This window comes from Catharus ustulatus, chromosome 1, assembly GCF_009819885.2.
Source record: "Catharus ustulatus isolate bCatUst1 chromosome 1, bCatUst1.pri.v2, whole genome shotgun sequence".
NCBI classification, from domain to species: domain Eukaryota; kingdom Metazoa; phylum Chordata; class Aves; order Passeriformes; family Turdidae; genus Catharus; species Catharus ustulatus.
In genome coordinates this window covers 68399329-68420169 of record NC_046221.1, presented here as the reverse complement: position 1 = coordinate 68420169, position 20841 = coordinate 68399329, and the positions used below count along the sequence as shown (strand labels likewise).

Here is a 20841-nt window from a genome sequence, read left to right as displayed (position 1 = left end):
GGCCGTGCCGGTGCCTCCGCCCGCGCTCCATGTGCCAAGGCTGCGAGCAGCGAGGTGCAAACACTGCCCTCATCACAATTCAGGTTCTGCATGTTTAAACGCGCTCATCTTAAATACCGGCTTTAATACCGTGGAGTGTTATCACTTTATTTTCCCCTTTAAATCTATCCATACGTGTATATAGATTTTATTTAACATACTTCATGCCTACGCAAGTTTCTTTGGGCGCCCACGACATCCCCACTCTTTCCCGCTCTCTTCGACTCAAACCGCGATTCCGAATTCTGGATCTCCGTTTGGAGGGAGGAGCCCGCGCCCCCCGGCTCCTCCCGCCGCGCCTGCGCGGGGCCGCCCTCCCGCTCCCGCCGCTCCCGCCGCTCCCCGGGCAGCCGCCGGCGTCTGGCGCCGGGAGCCGCCCGCTGCTCCCCCATGGAGCCGCCCGCCTGAGGGACGGCCCGCGGCCGCCCCGCCCTCGCTCCAGGTGATGCCGGTGACCGCGGTGACGATGCCGCTGGCGAGGCGGCAGCGGCCACTGCTGATGGAGGAGGCGGAGACGGCGGCGATGATGATGATGATGATGATGATGATGATGATGATGATGATGATGATGGTGGTGATGGGCTCCGCCGCCCGGCCCTGCCCCTGAGCGGCGGGGAAGCGCCAGCGGCCGGCTACCCTCCTCCGCCGAGACCGCCCGGCTCCCGCAGCCCGTCCTCGATGTCTCCCCCGCGGCGCGGAGCTCCCTTGGCCGCCTCCCCGCCCTCTCGCTCCTCGCCGCCGCCTCCCTCCCGCCCCGCGGTCCGGCGGCTGCCGGACCCCGCCCGGCGGCGGCACCATGAAGGTGGAAGCGGGGGACAATTCCATGATCAACCTGTCGGTGCAGCAAGTGCTGAGCCTGTGGGCTCACGGCACCGTCCTGCGCAGCCTCACGGGTAACGGGGCCGTGCGGGGCGCTCCGCGGCTGGAGCACAATGGAGGGGTGGGGCGGCCGTGGTCTGCCTGTGCTGCCCGGGGAGGGATGGTGTGTGTGTTCCCGAGCCTCCCCGGGTGCCTACACGCGTGTTCTGTGAGCAGGTGTATCGTGTGTGTGTGTGCTGTGGGGTCTGTGCGGGGTGTTGGTTGCCTGGGGTGTGTGCCCGCTGTCAGCGATACCTGCCCGTGCAAAGGACGTGAGTGTGTGGGGTGTGCTCGCTCACTTTTCTGCGCCCATATACAATAAAAGAAGGCTGGTGGCATAGGGTGTGTGTGTGTGAGTGAAGTGATGGGTACCTGTGCGTGAGTGAAGGATTGTAGGAAGTGTCCGTGAGTGTATAAATATCTATGGAAGGCTGGAGTATGTTTGTGGAGGTGGTTGGTTTTTCTTTTTGCTTTTTCCCCTTGTGGATATATGCTCACTGGCATTTGACAGAGAGCTATAAAAAGCCAACTAGAAAACCATAAAATTGAATGTGGAGATTCAGAGGCTTCCCCCGCTGTGTATACCTGTGGCCAATGAGACCTGTGGGACTGAATGAGGTGACAGCTGTTTTCTGACAAGTAGCTGCGATCTTAAGCATCTGAGATTCCTAAAGACTGAGCTCCTACTAAAAAATTCTGTGAGCCAAAGTAGAGTCAGGTCCTCACCCTCTGTTAGGAGAGGGGAGCTTAGGCTGGCTTTTGGCAAGAACTGGCTTTTTTCTGCTCAGTCTCAGGCTGAAAAACAGCTGTGGACTACTGTGAGACATACAGTGGAGAAGGGTATTGTCTTATTCTGTCCATGTGTTAAGAAAAGCATAAGCTTCCAGCTCGAATAAGCAGGGGTTGGGTGTCAGTAGCAGAGATATAACTGAGTAAGTTCTTTCTGCTTGGTTATAGGGTGTATTAGGTGGTGGCAAATTAGTGGAAAATATTGAGTAGGGGCAGGTTTTAAACAGTTTTGGAAATATTCTAATATTTATTAAAGGGTATTATGCGATCTTTTTGCACTCTATAGTAATGGTTAATAGATATATTGTTTTTTAATCTTTTAAAGGTGGAAGAAGTGTGATGGAAATAGAAGTGGGATGAAAATAGAAGTGTAGCTGAAGTTGAAGCTGTAGCAAACAGAAAGTGATCATCTTTCTTGTTCTTTTAACTTTCAGGATGCATCTTAGTGTAATAAAAAAGATTAGCCTTTTTGTATTTATCTGATCTATGAAATTTGTAGTGTGCATCTGATAATTAAAATTTCCAGGTACTAGTGTAATGACATACTAAATAAAGCTCACTTCCTGAGTAGTTACTTTAACATACCTACTTTAAAAACTGTTGAAGGAAAAAGCTCACAATGAATTTCACTTTGCTTTGTTCCAGACATCCTCTATAAAGTTTTTCTTATTAGATCATTATGCAACATAGGCGTTTCTATCAAATTCAGTGCTGAGAGTTAAAATCAGCTTGTTCCTCAGTGCTTTTGCAATAAGGGCTTGCATAAGGTATTTTTAGTATGGAATGTTTTTTTATTTTTAACTTAAGAAATATGAAAAATAATTTTTATCCATTATAGTATTTTTGGAGAATGTGTCACTGCCAGTTGTAGTTGCAGTTTCTAAATTGGTGCTTTAAATGCAGGCTGCTCTTACAGCCATAACCTGTTGAACTGAATGTTCTCATGGACTGTCAACAGTCCAAAACTTGCACTGGACTTAAAAATCTTTTCCACAGGATAGAATATATATTGGTGTAATCATTGATATTAACAAAAAGCTGTGCTAGTTACATCAGTCCTTCCTTACTACTTATCAAAATAAACTTTGTTCAAAACCAGAAATTCTGTTATTTTCCCTGCTAAAAAATAGGTTTGCAAATGCGTTTATCTTCTTTGACTACTTAATCCATTCCCTTTTGCACCTCTGCTAGGTATAAGGAGAAACTTCTCCAGAATATTGGGAAAAGAAAATCATTAATTTACCACGTTCCTTGAATAGTCAAGATTGCTTTGTGTCTACTTTTGGACTTAAAATTTTGATCTGGACTGGACTTTTAAACTGCACAAAGATTTAGCTCCTTTAGATAAACCATATTATGTTTTCACGAATATGTTGCAAAATTTTATCAGCATTCTTAAAAATAAATTAATTTACTGAAATTTTCAACAGGGTCCTGATATGAACTCCAGCCTAAGCCAGGAATGCTTCATACCCTAATCGCTTAGTTTGGTGGGTTCTTTTTCCTGTCAGTGAGAAACTGAAAGATTCTTTTTATACCATATATATGAATCAGGTTCAACATAAAAAAAGGAAATCCTGTCTTTCGTTCATGGCCTCAAATACCCAGGAGACCACAGACAAATCACACCCTGTAACAGCTAAAGCTGCAAGTGTTGTTCCTTTTAGCTGAACGTGGCCCCATCACCATAGTGTGCTCGCTTTCTATCTTCCTGACCTCTCCTGAGAGGTGAAAGTAAGGCTTTAGGAATCATGGGAGAGGTGGGGTGGCTTTTACCTCACTCTGTTACATCCTCCAGTAAATCCCGAGGACACCTCCTTTATATGAACTGGTTGTGTTTTAGGGTTAGTGCTAGATTGGGGTTTGCTAGAACAAATCAGATCGCAGCAGCTGAGTTTGAACTGAAAAAAGAAGAGAAAAATCCCATTATTAGTATTCAGTAAAGGAAAAAATATTTAAAGGCTGCTTCCACAATAAAGAACTTGGCAATATTTCTTCTAATAAACACTCCTAAGATTCATCCTGTGCTCATTTGTCCCAGATTGGCTGAATTTTCTTTGCCCCCCTATGTTACTTGAGAAGGCTAGTCTGTAATTTGAGATTTAAATGCACCTCAGTGAAGTGCTTTTTTCCCCAATTAATGTAGCATCTCCAAACAACAATTTGACTGCATTGTTGATAACTTTAAAAGTACCAGTTAATATAATAATTAAGAGCAGGACCTGGTGCTGAAATAAAAATGTAGCATGTAAAGGGCTGAGTTACATTTGCAGGTATCATGTGCTGTCACTTAATCTGAGGGCTTTGAGTTTATAGCTACAGGAATGTAACATTACAGGATTTTCTAAGTCTAAGTTTGATGCATGCTACCCTGTTGATTTACATTTATATTTTTGTATTCTTAGTACGGGTGCTTATTGCTTGACTTATCTCTGTAGATAATAATGATAGGCTGGGCTTAGAATGAAGAGAGAGAGAGACTTTGTTTTCAAGTAATCACTTTTGATTTATGACATGTTGTAGGCAATCATTATTCATCTGGAAAAACAAGCTTAGAACTAGAGGAAAAGTGCTGAAGATGGAGATGCTCCATGTTTACTGAAGCTGAGTGGCAGTAGGACAATGTATTGATATATATATACATATAGATGGATAGTATTTGCAAATGTTATCATTTATCTACTTTCCTTCTGTAAGATGAAAGAGTTGAGGGAGTGCAACTTCAAGTCTTGATAAGATGGAAGTGGTATGAATACTATTCCAAACAATAACCTGCTTTAATAAGTCTTTTCCTAATCTTTAATCTTGTGTATGCCTACACTAATATATGTATAATGTGTATCTGTAGTAAATAAGCATAATGTATGCATGATATCTATTTAATGTGTATAAATATAAAAATTAACAAAGTACTCTAAAACTGGTGTGATTGGGCATTAATTACAAGGCATTTGAGCCTTTCAGCTTTTCTGGGAGGAGAAAAATGCCCCCTAAAGCAAACCAGAGGAAAGGATCATAAGCTCTGTGTTAAATCTTCCTTTCAGTTTAAGCACTAAGAATTTCAAACATGAAAAATGTATCTCAGTTGTTCTTACTAGAAGAACTGTGACATCTTTCCAATGTAGTGAATGTCACTGTGCTTGTAAACTACTAGGCCTTCCCTAGTTCCTATGTTTCTCTAGGAACTGTGGAGTTTTGATACACATACGTTGTGTTTTGCTGACTTTAAGTGATTTGGATACACTAAAAATAAACTCTGAAATTTTCTTAGGGTCAAGCAAAGGAAATTGCAAGCATTTTGTTATGGTTTTTGAGGTTTTTTTCGTTTTTTTTTTAATTTTATACTATTCCTGTCTCTTTAGGGATGCCCATTGAGGGCATGACTAAATAAACTGAGGCTAGGTGAGTATTTGAATCTCTCTGACAGATATGGGTAAATCATTACCTCCATAACAGCAAAGCACTCCATGCAGCTCATGTTGTCAGAAGAGCCAGCTGATTAGAATAACTGCACAAAGACTGAAATTGGACTGTGCTTTTTTTGTCAGGGTAGCAATACATAAATGTATGCTGCTTAAAGGATCAGTCAGTGTATAGGACATAAATAGCTGAGACACTTCACTCTCACTTCCTCTTCCTTAGAGATGTTGCAAGTCAATTCAGCAATCAAACTGCTCAGTCATTTTTGAATAAGTGAAGTCTTGACCATTTGTGTCCAGAGGTCCACATTCTCTTTTTCTGTTTTTTTAGTGGCACCTCTCAGTGTTATTCCCAAACCCTTCTTTGTGTCTTTCAGTGTTACTCTCACATATTGTTTTTGAGAGTCATCTCTCTTCATGGTTCAGCAGTTAGATGATACTGAATTTTACAGAACATAATAATTCTCTACCCTTACCATATCACAGTAAGAGTGTCTACATTGTCCTCTAGGTGAATGGAGCTTGAGGTCTCCTCTAATTTGCTTGGAAAGTTGTCTGTCTCCTTACCTTGTTCATCCCTGTTAAACAACTTACTTGGCTGGCTTCATCACTCACCCTATGAGAAGAAGTAAATAAATGACTGTGTTGAGCTAGCAGGCAGAGAAAGAGTACATAAAGGAGGAAAAGAAAGGATAACTTCTGTCCTTTCCTAGGGCAGGTGCTTGGAAGTGATTTGTCCTGTTTCAGCTCCTAAGACCTATATGATGTTTTAATGAAGGGAGGTCATGGTTTAGCAAAGCTCCAGCTACTCTTGTATCAAGCAAGGAATATTTCTGGATGATCACTGATTTCCTTTTCAGTATGTCTGCTGCTTTTAAGGAATAGAAGGAGAAAGTGTGTAGCAAAAAACTGAAGTTTATATTTCTTTAGCCATCAGGACATTTTGGTGTTGGTTCTATTCTCAAGCCTTCAGCCCTAAATATAAAGTGAGGGGTGATGATAATTTTCCTTGAGCCTTATTTGGAACATAAATAAGACCGAAGATAGTTGCTCACTGTGGAGCTATTTTGTTGTGCGAGAGTTTGTAAATATTTTGGGTTTCTTAGTTACAGGGGAGTAGTTAGCCTTCCCATAAGCTTTCATTTTCTTCTAAAAATACAGTAATCCTAGTGAGTTTTCCTGAGGCTGGAGGTCATTTGTCTTTTCTACCTGATAAAGGTTGACAATGCCTACAAACACCAATTTCCTAAAAAGTAATGCAATGGCTAACATCCTTTAGAAATTATGGGATATGACAGTGTCAGATTCCTACAGACTCTCTCGGTCTAGATTGGTTAATAGATGCTAAGGTTTGTTTCCCTGTTGTCAAACTGTAAGTCTGGCAGGGATGCCATGTTCTATATTGGTAGATCTTTGGTTAATCCTCTTGTTTATGTGCTTCCACTTGAATAAAACAATGGGAACACCCAGGCTGTGCTAGTAATGGACAAGGCCTGTTAGGGCAGCAGACGAGGTTCCCCTCCCACAGATTAAGTCAGTCAGTCTTAATTTTAGTGAGGGGGTTTGTAGAGTGACTACTTAACATTGCTGCCACTGTTTTGTCACAGTAGCTTCTGAGAATGATGAGACATTGATTTAGTGGAACAGTGCCATGGTCATTATCCTTTTGCCGAGATTTCTGGGATCCGTTTTGGGGCTGGGGTGAGGGGATGGAGGACCTCAGGAGAGCTGCTCCCAGCCACCCTCAGGATGTGAGCGCATGTATCCAGGCACTCAGAAGGAAAAGCTGCACCTCGAGCTGCAGCTGAAGTATTAATTGGATGTAGATGTGCCAACCACTTTCCTTGCTGCTCTCCTAAAGGAGCCTTTTGGCTTTCATGATTTAGAGGAGTTGTCTGTCCTTGGGCAGGCATAGTGTTGCCGTTTATGCTGCTGTGAAAGGGAAGGGCTGAGCTACTCCCAAAGGACTGCTGAATAAAAAAAAAATAAAATCTTAAACTCTGTGTCTGTTCTATCTGTATACATATCCTACTGACAATGGACTTCCAGGGCTGTGGTTATTGTGTAGCAGCAATTTTTTCTCAGCATCTTTTCACAGTATGTTTTGTATTTAAGTTAGCTAGTGGGTTGTATTTTTCTCAAATAGTTGATATGAGTCAAGCTGCTTTAATACAGGCTTGCCTCATAAGCAGTAAGTATCTTGCTTTTGTAAGGAAGCTGGGGTTTTTTGTTTTGTTCTATTTTTGAGGGGGAACTGCAACAAAAACCGAATTAATGACAGTGTCATGGGATTATGGAATATGTACCCTAATTTGCTAAATTCTGTAATGATACACGCCTACTGTAGTTGACTTAAAAGGGATTTTTTTCTTGTATTTACTCACCCTTTTGATTGATAGAACATTTTTAGAAAGTTGACACCAAATGAGAAAGGTTCTTGAGTTATTGTGCAGATCCATTGATGGTTCTTTTCTTTGAAGGTACTCATCATGTCTGACATTCTTGAAAGAAGTGTTTGTGCTCCAAACATTCTCATGATCCAATGGCCTTTTTAGTAACTTAAATAACAGTCACTACTTCTCTCTGAAGTTCTGTACTAAGCAATTCAAAGCAAGGAGTTAGATGTGTTAAAATTTCTTGTTAAAATTGTAGTGTTTTTATTTGCACCTCTGAAGCTAATTTAATGGAACACTCTATTGCAGCTTCTGGGTGTAAAGAAGCTAAAGTCTTTAATCTCAGTTTTCCCATCTGATGTTACCCAATGCTGTCTCTTATTTATGGGAGTGGGAAGTTGGGAAACAACAAAAGATCCACACTCACCCCAAAATAAAAACTCACAACCCAAACAAACCCCAAACCAGTTCTTGACTTTTTCCTCCTTCAGTCTTTGTGTCAGAGAATATTTCATTCTACAGAAGCAGTTACAATGCCTACCAAGAAATTGCAATTGACACTGTTTAAAGAAACCATTAAAGAAATGATGGCTACTTGGGAAAATACATCTGAATTAAGATTTTTACCAGAATCGTTTTTATAATTTTTAACCATAATACATCTAATCCTTTATGGCAGACTGCTGGAATGAGGAAAGAGTCTTGAGCATGTGCTGTGCTGTCATGTATATCACTTCTAAGATGGAAATCAGTGTTGCTTTTCTCTTACTGTTGATTGTTTGCAATGTTTTAAAGTTACTTACTTATAAAGTTCTTGTCTAAAAAGTATTAACCCTTTATTTGACTGCTTTCTTTCAGAGATGTGGTACTGGGTTTTCCTCTGGGCTCTCTTCTCCTCTCTCTTTGTCCATGGTGCTGTGGGAGTATTAATGTTTGTGATGCTGCAGAGGCATAGGCAGGGGAGGCTGATCTCTGTCATTGTGGTCAGCATTGGATTTCTGGGTTCTGTAACGGGAGCAATGATAACCAGTAAGTCTGCCTTTTGTTCTTGTTTGGGGTTTTTTTGTTGTTTGGGGTTTTTTCCTTTCTTATTTTGCATCTAACTTGTCAAAATACCAACAAAACTGCTTTTCTTAGTTAATTGTTTATTAAGGATTTTGCAATAGCTATAGAGTGACTTCATTCCCCCACCCCCCACTCCCCCCCAAAAAAAAAATCAAGCTTTGCTAATGTTCTAGGGGAAATGCTGTTTGGCAAGGGCATGGTACAGAGTTTCTTATAGTATTTGATGAATGGCTACCACTGAAGATACATTTTTTATTTTTTGACATTGTATCCTTGGATAGATGCAGCCATTTTTCTGTTAAAGCCCAAAGACTCGCAGAGCTGTAGCTAAAAACCACGCGCATATTGAAAACAAAACACTGCCGAAAGTGGGAGTGTGTTATGTGGTAAAGCGTGGAAGGGTTGCAACTGACCAAGTATGACACGAGTGGTGTTGCCAGGAATGTTTTGAGGAAATGCTGCTCATGTCTTCATCTAGAGTTATTGGTATCAGATGCTGCTTTTCCATCTTTCCCAAGAAATTCCGTTATCTATGTCAGCACTGAAATATGGACTGTAAAACCTGTAGGACACGATTAATTCTTTGATTTTATCATATCCAGCTCTGTTTATCAAACTTACAAATAGACTATGGTGACTTTCCCAAACAAGTAGGAGCATGATGAGTTTTCTGTTGTGGGAGCAAAAATAGTGAATGTTATTTTTTCAGCAAAGAAGCGCGTGCTTGTCTGAAACAGTGCTGGTAAGGAGTTCTCAGCATTAAAATACTTGTATTGAATGGTGCCTATGTTAACTAGGAGTAGTTTTTGCCCCAAAATCTTCAGTGTTGCAGAAAAGTTGCCTGACTTGAAAGGTCTCTGAGGGTAAGGAGCCGTAAATCTAGCAACCACCATATAGTCTGAAAGCAAAACTTCTCACCTTTCATTTGGTTTTTGTGTGTTCTGCCCAGGTTATCAGAATAGTGGTATCCCTATCAGCTTTGGATGCATTCATAAGGGATTTGTGACAGATTATTTCTTATTGCTGCTGAAAGACCTTCCTGACTATTGTTTTTCAAGGTTAAATAAAAATGCAAATGTCATGAGAAGTTTCAGTAAGGCTTTCCTCAAAAGGTTGTTTTAATCACTACAGATTCCTCAGCTCAGAATTTCCACCCTTTAACACAGTATAGTTCAGTATAAATATTGTTTTTGGTTTTGGGGGTTTTTTTTTGTTTGTTTTTGTTTTTTTCTAAGATAAATTGGAACTAGTTGAGTGCCTTATGTTATATGTTATGCTGACTTTTGTTTTAGGATTAAAATAGCAGTGGCCTGTTACAAGGTCAGCCATGCATAAGCATTCCTGAAGAACTGAAGTTAGGAAATGTGGTGTTGAAAGATCCAAGCAGAGACTTTCACAACTTTTTGTGGTGGGGAGGTTTCAGGATCAGTGTCCCTCAAATGAAAGTACTTTGTGTCTTTTATCTTTGCATAAAAAGAGAAGCAACACAGTTGTATTTTTAGCACTCAGTTTTGCAGGTCAAAACATTTAGCACGTAAGCAGTCCTGTTTGTGTGCATATTCATCAGAGGGCTTCTCTAAGCTTAGACTGTAGACTTGTTATGCTGTTCCCAAAGGTTTTGCACAGAGCATGGCCACTCGCTTAGGCAAGTACTTTTACCTTGAAGTATTTTTTATTTCTGGCGAGGACTCAGTTGTTTTATGCTGAAATAAATTCTGTAGGGAGCTTTTGAAGGCAAATTATGGTGGTCAAATATTAAAGAGGATTTTTTAATAGCTGTTGTGTTGCAAACTGGAAGATGCAAGTTGAAATACCAGCTATTTGAATATGCCTGGTCTAGTGCTTAAGAAATTGAAAAAACAAACAGATTTAAATTTCCACTTTATATTTCCAGTCTTCTGCATTGTTTGTGTAGGAGAAGGAAGGCAGTATAGACTATTGCACAATGTAAGTTTAATTTTGCTCAGGGAGGGCTTTCAAACTTTCTGATGTTCTGGGACCTTTTTACCAGCGTATTAAAAAGCAGGAGACTCCTCCATTTCTAAGCTTTGAAAAATCATGGAAATCAAGTGTTATTAAAAAAGGTATTGAAAAATTATTAATCAGCAGGGGATACGGTAAAAGAGAAAAAACACCAACAAAAAAACCCTAAAACTAAAACCCAACAAAACCATAACAAATCAAACAAACAAACCCACAAAACAACAACCAAAAAAGCCCCACCAAGCCAAACAAGAATATATAAATACCAGGCAGCTTAAGTCAAGGACTTCAGCTGTATTTGATCCAGAAGGGTCTGTCCTTCCTCCTCTTCCCCAAGCACACTCCTTTTTGGTCACATATTCTCATTTCCCTCACTGGCAGCCCATTGCACATACTTTTGGCTCTACACCAGCTGTGCTGTGTTATGCATTTCAGGTTGTACTGCACACTGGTATTTGGTAATAATACATAATTAGCAAACTACCAAATTTGGATTGTTTTATTCTGGATATTTCCCAGAGTATCTCAGTGTTTTGTCAAGAAGCCCAAAATTTCTGTTACTGTTCTACTATTGACAATTCTGGTAAACGTTTTTGGCCAGTTTGAATTCGCTTTGAGAGTTCAATCTGAAAAATAATTTTTAATGTCAATAGTGGGCTCAGTCAAAAGGATCTCTTTCAGTTTTTGACAGCAGCTAGCCAAGGAACAAATGGAAAAGCTTATGAAAGATAGCTGAGTGAAATACCATAAGGCTAGCCTTCTGGTAAGACATTTCAGAAAATATATACTTTATAAAAGTGTATTTATTTAAAAACAAAAAAAGACACAATTAAAATAAATTTACCCAAAAATTGCCTAAAGTGTGATTAATAGTGTTTTTAAGTACTGTTATGGCCACAATCACTAGTGAATTCTACTCTTCCTAAAACTGTTGTAAAAATGAGGTGTTACTTTTTGAAGATGTCAGATGATTCAGATACTGATTGTACTTTCAGAGAATCTGTTGGGACTCAGTGTATTTCTGTGACACTAATGGATTTTTGATCACTCCAGCAGACTATTCCTGTTAGTGACTGTTCAAAGCAAAAAAAAAAAAAACCCAAAACCAAAAAAAACCCCACATTTTTTTAAACTCTTGCCTAGTATTTAAAAGATTGTGATGACTTTTCAGTTCTCTTTGAGCCTGAAAAAGCCCTGTGGTCTCTGAAGGCATTTAATTATGACTGATAGCATCTGTGACAATACATACTGAAGGTCTGCAATTAAGTTTTGGGTTTGATTTTGGTTAATCCTGGTTGATATTATATTTCAAATGTGAATATGCACACAACTGTACAAGAAAAATAATCTGTTGAGGTTTTTTTGTTTTGTTTTGAGTTTGTTGGTTTTTTTTGCATGTGCTATAGCTCAAAATCTAGTTGTATTGGTTAGAAATTTCCTCTTACACAGATTTATGGAAAATACTGCAATACTTTGACCTTTGTCATGTTTTGCTGGATTTGCTAAATAGCTGTTAACAATTCAGTAGTTTAAGTCAAAATAAACTCATATAGTGTGGCCAGTTTATTCAGCTGAAATATTAAATGAAGCTGGCAAATGTGTGTTTACAATTGTTTTGTTGACACTAGCAGCTTTATTGTTCTTGTCTTCTCCCCGCCTGTACAAACAGTATTAAACCACTCTTCAGACTTGGTCAATTTTTGAAGGACTGTCTTGCTACCTTTTCAAAGTGGCACAATGCAAAAAAGTTTAAAAACAAAATTTGAAAATGTGTACAGGGAAACAAGACGACTCAATTTTCTTAAATCAAACTGATGATGGAAAAGTTGATCTGATTCAATTGGGAAAATAATTTCTGAAGGATATATATAAAACTATAAAAATACAAGCAAGGCTGGTAATTGTGTAATGCCACGAAGTAATACAGTGTTTGGTAATGTTCTATAAATAACTGACACATAGACAGAGTAGATAATCTGTCACATATTTCAACCCTGGCTTTTTCTGTGGTTTGATCATTGTTTTCCTTGTGATTCTTAGGTGCTGCAGTAGCTGGAATTTACAGAGTAGCAGGAAAGAATATGGCTCCCCTGGAAGCTCTTGTCTTTGGCGTTGGACAGACAGTACTGACATTAATTATCTCATTTTCAAGAATTCTTGCAACGCTTTGAAACTTACATAGAAAGAGGGAGAAAAAAAAATCTTTAATCTGAAGAGAAGCTTCCTGAAAGTGGAGTCATCAGCTTATGAACTGGAATTCTAGCGCAAGAGGAAGGAAGCTATGTGGAAAGTGTGCTACAAATCTCGAGGCTCAGTCAAATGACCAGGCTGTCCTCTAGTGTTGGAACTGCTGCACTCCTGCCTTAACGCGCCTCCACCACTGGAGAGGAGGGATCCCTGTGTATCATGCAGAGGTGGAACACCTCGAGCAGCTGCCAGGCAGGTCCATGGTGATGGCATCACTGCCCTTAACACCTTGGAATGAAACAGAGGGGCTGTCCTGAAAGTTGCTCCGTGTGCCAAACTTGGGGTATAATTCTGAGTGGGTGGCTGGGTAAGCTCTGGAATGTAGAAGAATTCTGTGAATGTGCACAATTCTCCTTGAATTCAGGTGAAATAGCAAGATAACTGACTTTTGTGTACTAGAAGAATCTCTGAATGCTGAATATTCTTGTTCAGCATTCAAAACAACTGTTAGATCTGATTCAAAATGTAGATTCATTTTGGTGGGGTTTAAGAACCATGGCTTTAACAACCCTGATATAATTAGCACTATGTGAAGAATGGCTTGTGGCAGTTTTCTTTGGCGCCTTTCTCTGTAATTTTAGCCTGTCAGAAATCAGGAGTTTAAGGAGACTGTATGAAGGTTACTAAGTACAACCTGTTGTGTATGCACAAACAAATATTAAACTGATGCTTTCCTCGAAATTACTTTGAACATACAGATGGTTACCAGCCCTTCTGCAAACCTCAGAAAAAGGGTACTCATTGCAAATAAACTCGCTTTATTTAATTAAGCAATGGTAGGACCCTTACCCCTACATGTATTCTGTAAGGAACACACAAATATAACAAACTCTCAGAGAATACACCTATGAGGAAAATGGAGAGGGGTATTAATATGATATGTTGTTTTTCTACTGAATAAAAATATTAAGTGTAATAAAATAGTTACCATACTCCAAAAAACTTTAAGTGGGTCAGCACTAATGTATGTACTACCTTGTTTCTGAACACTTTGTATCTTTGGAAAGATTAAGATATCTGAAACTTTCAAACACTTAGCTTTCAGTAGTTTGTGTTTTTCTAGTTTAAAAGGGACTGAGTGGTGTTGTGCATGTGAAATGTCATAACTGTGAGTGTTTGGAGTAAAGAGAAATTTTAAGTCTAATGACTAATCATTTATGAAATACAAAATATAAAGGGCATAAAGTTCTGTGAAGAATAAGGAATCTTTTATATCGTTTCTCAACTAAATTCTTTTCAGCAGTTGTCTCTTAATGATGATGGGGAGTAAATCACTCAAAGGTTTTACTGTTACAATGTTGAAAAGACTTTCAGGACTCTTGCAAACACTGGCACCTACCGCACACCTAAAAGAATATGTTTAAAATATAACTTGCAATCCAGTAATTTCTTAGTACTTCGAAATACAATGAATTAACCTATCTGCCTTTATCTTATTCCACATACATTTCTTTAAAGTACTAGGAATGCTAATATTTGTTTTCTTTAAAAGCATCAAAGACTTGTTTGGAAAACATACAAAGTTATGGGCTTTTCAGGGAACAAGTTAAAATAGAGGTTTATAAACATTTTCAGTGTTATTTGTACTTTTAATTGCTTTAAAATGTGAATGAATACATATGCTCTCACTGTTTTTCAATGTCTTCAAAAACTTTTTGGTGGTTAGTTTTTTTGTCTTTTGTCTTTTACTTTCTACTTATACTTTTGGGCACACAACCATTGCACTTTAGTAGATAATATAATTATGACATCTGTAAAAAGCTATTGAAACTTCTCCCCATTTTCTTAAATTCTGAGGAAACTGGTTTCAGGTATCTAAGTCAAATTGAATAATAAAGTAATTGAAGATATTTCTCCTAATATGTGCCTTGTTACATATATGTTGAGGGGAGGAGATTTTTTAAAAAATGGTCACATCTTCATTCTTTTTCTATTTTGATTATTTCTAATTAATTTGGTTACTTAATACAGTGTCTTGTTAAACAGACTTTAAATAATTTTTTGACAACCTGGAAATGTTTGTCATTGGATCAAAACCAACCGTATCATAAAGCACTGAGTTCAGTAATTTAGATTATCTCATGCCTTTATCTCACACTGACACATACTCACAGGTTCCAAATTTCCTTGAACATCTCAATTCTTAACTTTTTATAGGAGGCTCTTATGCTGCCACTGGTGAAGGGCTTGCTGTCCTTCACTAAGTTAAACTACAGCAGACTGCTGCTAACTGATGGGACACGTGTGCTTGTCTTGATGAACTTCATTTTAATTACTGTGCCAATGAAATTGTTGCCATTTTAACTTTCCCCCTTTGACAAGGAGGCATCTGCTGGTTTTAAACTACCTTTCTCCAAATAATTTTTATTGCACAGGTTGTTGTATTCACTTTTGAAATGTTGTCATGTGTATAGTTTTCTCTGCATTGTATGGCATTATTGCCTGGCAACAAAGGACAGGCAGATAATATAATGCTTGAGTGGCCTAACAGGGACAAGGCTTTATTTGTCAAAAGTTTGTTTTCAGCTGTTTCTTGTAATGATAAAAAGTTTGCCTATGAAGGAAGTATTCTTTGATCACAGCATGAACATACACTTTCTTTCACTGCTGGAGTTATTAAGCAGTAAGTGACCTTATGTCTGCAAAACTTGGAACTTTCATCCCTAGAAACAGCATTGTTAGTGTAAGTGTGCTTTAGTCAGTGTGTGTGTGTATGTGTGTGTATATATATATATACATATATATATATAAATGAATGGTGGCTTTGTAGAGTGTATTTTATACCTGATACAAACTAACAACTGAAATAGCTTTTCCAAGGAAAATAGAAGTACTTTAGATAGCCTCCCCTCCCCCTGCCCCTCTTAATTAAGCTACAAAGATATCTTGTGTGTGAATGGCACTGATGGTGCCCTGGTTCCCCTTGGACAATACAGTGTTGTCCCCACAGGATGTTTTAGCACTATCTTCAATCAGCTCTGCCTGTCTCTGCATTGTATCACTGGGCACATTCTGCATTGTGCACAACAAATAATGCATCGACACAGATTAATATTTGGAAGAAGGGGGAGTACTGAATATATTGTTTAATGGGGAAAAGCTACTGTTTTTAGAAACTGCTGCTATCAAAGTTTTAAACATTCCACACACTTTCAATGTATCAGTATGATCATAGAATTATAGAATACCTTAGTCCAACTTTTCCTGTCAATAGCGTGGTCTAGAGAAGGTAGCCCAGCACCCTGACCAGTCAAATCATTAAAATGTCCTATGCTGGAGAATCCAACACTTCCCTGTAGATTTTGTTCCAATGGCATTATTCCAGTGTCCAATTGGAATATTACAGAGCAATTTGTATGCATGACCCCTCATCTTTTCTATTTGACTGCTTGTATAAAGGGAGTCTCTTCTTTGTAGCCACCCTTTGGAAATTAGAATATAGTGATAAAGGCTCCCTTAAGCAATCTTTCTTCCAGGCTGAATCAACCCAATTCTCTGCCTTTCCTCATATGTCAGGCTTCCCAGACCTTTGATTATCCCTGTAGTCTTTCTCTGGACCCTTTCCAACCTATCCATGGTTTTGTGGGTTTTTTGCATATCAGGGAGCAAAGCTGAACACAGAGACCCCAGTACTGCAGGTGTGACCTGACAAGTGCTGAGTGAGATAATGGTGATTTTAATCTCTGCTGGTGATGCCCTTGCTGATGCAGTCCATCTTGTCAATGATCCCATTGGCCTTTTTTGCCATAACAGCACACTCCTCACTCACATGGAGCTGCTTGTTCACCAGGACCCCCAGATCCCTTTCCACAGAGCTGCTCCTCAGACAGGTCCATCCCAGCCTGTGCTGCACCCCTGGATTATGTTTTGCCACATGCAAGATCTTAGCCTCGTCATTGTTGAACTTCTTAAGGTTCCCTGTACATCTTACCAATGTCCTTTTAGTTCTCAACGTGCATTTTTCTGCTTTTCCATCTCTGCTACACTTCTCTTCTGGCTTTGAGCAGATTCAGAAGTATACTGTTAAGCCAAGGAGCTCTCTTACTCTGCCTCTTTCCTGACCTTAAAGGTGATGAACTGGTTTAGTGTTTCCAGGAGACTGTTGGTGAAAAACTCCCAGCACTCACTAGCTTCTTTATCCTCCATGGCATCCCTTCCCATGGGCTATGAGCACAGTGAAGTTTGCTCTTCTAAATCCAAAATGTTTGTTTTAACACTGACCTTCAGCATGCTCAGCAGCATCCCACTACTGTGATCATGGCAACCAAGGCTATCACTGATGGGGATTTTATAAAGCAGGTTTGTGAGTGGCAAGTTCAGCAGTGCCTCACCCTTGACTGGCACATCTAACCATCTGTATTCCAAATATGACCTCTACATACTCCAGGAACTTGATGGATAATATGTGGGCTGCTATATTGTTTTTCTACAAGTGTCTAGGCAGCCAAAGAACCTGTTTCTGTTGACCCAAAGCTTTCTTAAGTGACCCAAATATTGTTTAATTGGTCTTATTTCCTTTGTTTGGAGGTCAGTAGCAGATGCCTATTTGGAGACTCCCCTTGGAGACAACCTCTCTGACCCTGACTCAGGCATTCAATAGAGCTCTCACAATCCCTGTGCATTGGTACACATATACTGGAGGTGGTTACTCTTTTGGTTCTCATCTAAGTATTTATATCATGAGCATATTAAACTGCATGGTTTTGTACACAGCCATCCAACATCACACATGTATAATTCCAGAAAAATAGACACAAGAGTATGGCTTGGTGTGATGAATTGGGGGTTAATCAGTTAGCCCCCTCTCCCCAGAAAATATGTAACTCTAATAAGGCTAGAAATTCAATTGTGAACCCGAGAATTTTTTTCAGTTGCTCTTTCTGTTTCTAGAAATAGGTTTTTTCATCATATTTCAATTAAGGGGAAAAATCTGGAGATAGGTCACAGTTGTCATCCTGATAACCAATCTAATTCCCAGCAATTTGAGACAAAATGGAATTCTGAATGTTGTTCATAAATTATGATGGGGTATTACAGACACAAAAATACTAAAGCATAATTGTTTTTCAGAGTTACCAAAATGTATGTACAATTGCATCAGCACGTTGATGGATTACCTTTTGAATTATAACTTTTTTTTAGTCTTTAGATTTGGAGCAGCCCAAGGTGGAAAGACTGTTCAAATCCTCAGCTGTTGCTTCAGAAGGAATAAATGTTCTTTGAGTAGAGATGAATTTAACAGAGCTGAACATTTGTTTTGTGCTAAAGGTCAGATATTTTGTATGTTGGTCACCACCAACACAACCTTTAAGGTCAATGGGATAAGTATTCTGTATTCTTACAGCAGTGAAATCTTCATCTGGGTTCATTAATTTGTGTGTGTAACTGCACATAATTTTGGGGAAAATGAAGTTACCATAGAAAGTAGAATTCCACCTGAGTACATACGTTTGATATCCTCAAATTGTGACAGACTGTGTCCTGAAGATGCTGTTTCTGCTCTTTCCCACAAATGGGTCTGAAGTTACATGTGAAATTCAGGTTGTGCATTAATTCTAAATGTAATCACAAGGACATCTCAAAGTGAAGATGTGTTAGTGCTTGAGATATTCTCTCAGTGTAGCAGGTATAAAAAAATTACGCTCTAAAAAAATGATCTAAAGAAGTATTTTCTTTCAGGAACACACGTTTTGTCATTTCTCATTGTTCTTCTTGTAGTTACTAAAGACTTTAGGAAACCACTGCATGAATCCTAGAAGGATTTGACAGCTGTTGAATGGAATGGATAGTATGTCCTTTTGTGCTTCTTCTGTGGACTGGAAAACACCAACTATAAGGCAAAGTAAATACTGAAGAGACCTTTTCAAGTAAAATAAACAATACTTGATTGATACAAATGGCATTCCTTTTGATTTGAGACCTAACTCTCTAGGTTTACTTGGGATATTTAGTGTCAACACTGTAAAATCCATTCTGGATTATCCATCAATATAAGGCATATGGGAGCTAAAAATCTAAAACCTTTTAAAATTACTTCGCTAGAGGTTTTACTTGTTTGAAATGTGCCTAAATTTTATACTCATAACGAAGTTCTGAAGGGCCTTAATAGCTTGGGTGTTTTAGAGGATAATCAGGTATCTACAGAACTAAACTTTTAACTGTGACAACATATAGAATAGCACACAATTCTTCAGAAATGCTTACAGAAACCACTAAGAATAAATATCTATTTTACAGTTAGAAAAAGTATCGATAACTTTAACAGTTGTACTATAAGCTTTACAAATCCAAGTATTATAACCATTTGGATTTGGCTGGACAAATAGGAGAAGAAGAAAGCATGAATTTGAAAATCTCTAAAAATGACAAAGGTGAAAAATATCCATTAGTCCACTGACAGACTCATGCTTCTTCAGTACAGCTTTTCATCAAGCGTGACTTAAACAATAGAACATTGTTGGTATCTCACCATAAACTGTCTTGTTGATAGAATGCATTCTTCAAACTTGTATTAGAAATAGATGTTCATATCTTCACTTTATAAAATTACCTAAGCTAAAGAGTTGTGACCTAAGTAAGCATTGTTACAAAGCTCAAAGACAGCAACAACAGTGATGGAGAAGAGTGATCTAGCATTTAGTTGATTTATGCTTTGTACAGGACTCTATTATAGTATGCAAAAGGTACTTGTTTTGAGTTGTGGATGTACTGCATGCTCATGTAATAGTTTAGCTCCAGTCAAAAAAAGGGCGGTATTTAAACTGTAAATACTGTATACTACTGTATTTCATTTTTAAAGCAACTTTTTTATTTCCCTGTTTGTGTACAGTTCTCTATGTACATATTAAAAAAAACTAAAACAAACAAACTACAACATTTTGAGAAACTTTTGTAGTTATCTTTTGCATTTTAATTGTGTTAACAACCTAAATATGTCCATTCAGCTGTCTGTTTAATTTGAAGTTTTCATTGCATGTTTTCAGATTCTTTGAAAAACAGCAATAACAGTTGGACAGTTATTTAAAGTACAACATTCTTCTGCACAATTTCCACTTCCTTTCTTTAGAATGCAGATACAGTGAAACAGTTGTCCAATTGAAAGATTTAAAGAATCCCTAAGTAGCCATTTAGATTTCTTTTTCTTTTTAGTGGTAGGAAATGTCTCATAGTAGCTTATAAACAGAATTTGTAAGTCAAACATGATTCCTCATGCTCATTTATTTAACTGAATTTTTCTATTAAAATATTTTCATAAACTTTCTGTAACTTATTGCATGTTCTTCTAAGTAACCACAAAGATATGCGTCAATCCCTGTATGAAATACTCTGATAACACAAGATTTACATTTTCTGGTTGAAATGTACAGATGTACACATAAAATAAAGCTAAAATTAGTAATTAAATGATGTGCCTTCTTGTAGACCACAGTGGTGTGTTCCTGCAATTGTCTTCATTGTGATTTATAGATAGAAAAAACTCCCTCTCTGGTACCTGTGTTGGCACAAGACTGAAGCATGTTGTGGGCAATACCTTCATTTCTCCATTGTTTCCACACACAGCTTGATAACCTATGGCCTCTGTTTCTTATAGTTAAACTTTAACATGTGGGGAAAAAAATGCCCAAGCAAATGAAACATCTGTAAATGGCTAGTTACAGCAGAAACTGAGGCAGCTGCTTCTGTGGTTATAATAAGGATATGTTTATGCAACTGGATGTATGTAGTTTAGAAAACAAATTGGTTGCAGAAATGAGAACCAGATTGATATAGTTCATCAGGTTAAGCCAGCTCACAAGGGAAAGCTGTTTGGGAAAAATGTACTTAGTCAACATGATTTTAATATTTTTGTAGGCATTTCTTTTGTGGTCCTGCTGAGGCATATAGCTGCTAGTTATTCTTCATTTTGTCCCATGTACTTAATTTTTAAGGAAGTCTAATTCACCATGATTAGTCATTATCTCTCGGAGATGCCATTTTGACATGTAGTGTATAGTGTAAGCTTTGTATTTCTTACTTTAAAGGAAAAAAAATTTGATTTGTTTTGCATT

At 38.5% G+C, this 20841-nt stretch overlaps 1 protein-coding gene across 1 annotated transcript; it reads left to right on the top strand.

Annotated features, from left to right (window-relative positions):
- The first annotated feature begins 442 nt into the window (after nucleotides 1–442).
- TMEM170B (transmembrane protein 170B) lies at nucleotides 443–20221 on the top strand. Its single transcript, XM_033061901.1, has 3 exons — nucleotides 443–932; nucleotides 8357–8527; nucleotides 12587–20221. The coding sequence occupies exons 1-3, from the start codon at nucleotides 836–838 to the stop codon at nucleotides 12715–12717; spliced, it is 399 nt and encodes a 132-aa protein (XP_032917792.1). The 5' UTR covers nucleotides 443–835; the 3' UTR covers nucleotides 12718–20221.
- Nucleotides 20222–20841: the final 620 nt, after the last annotated feature.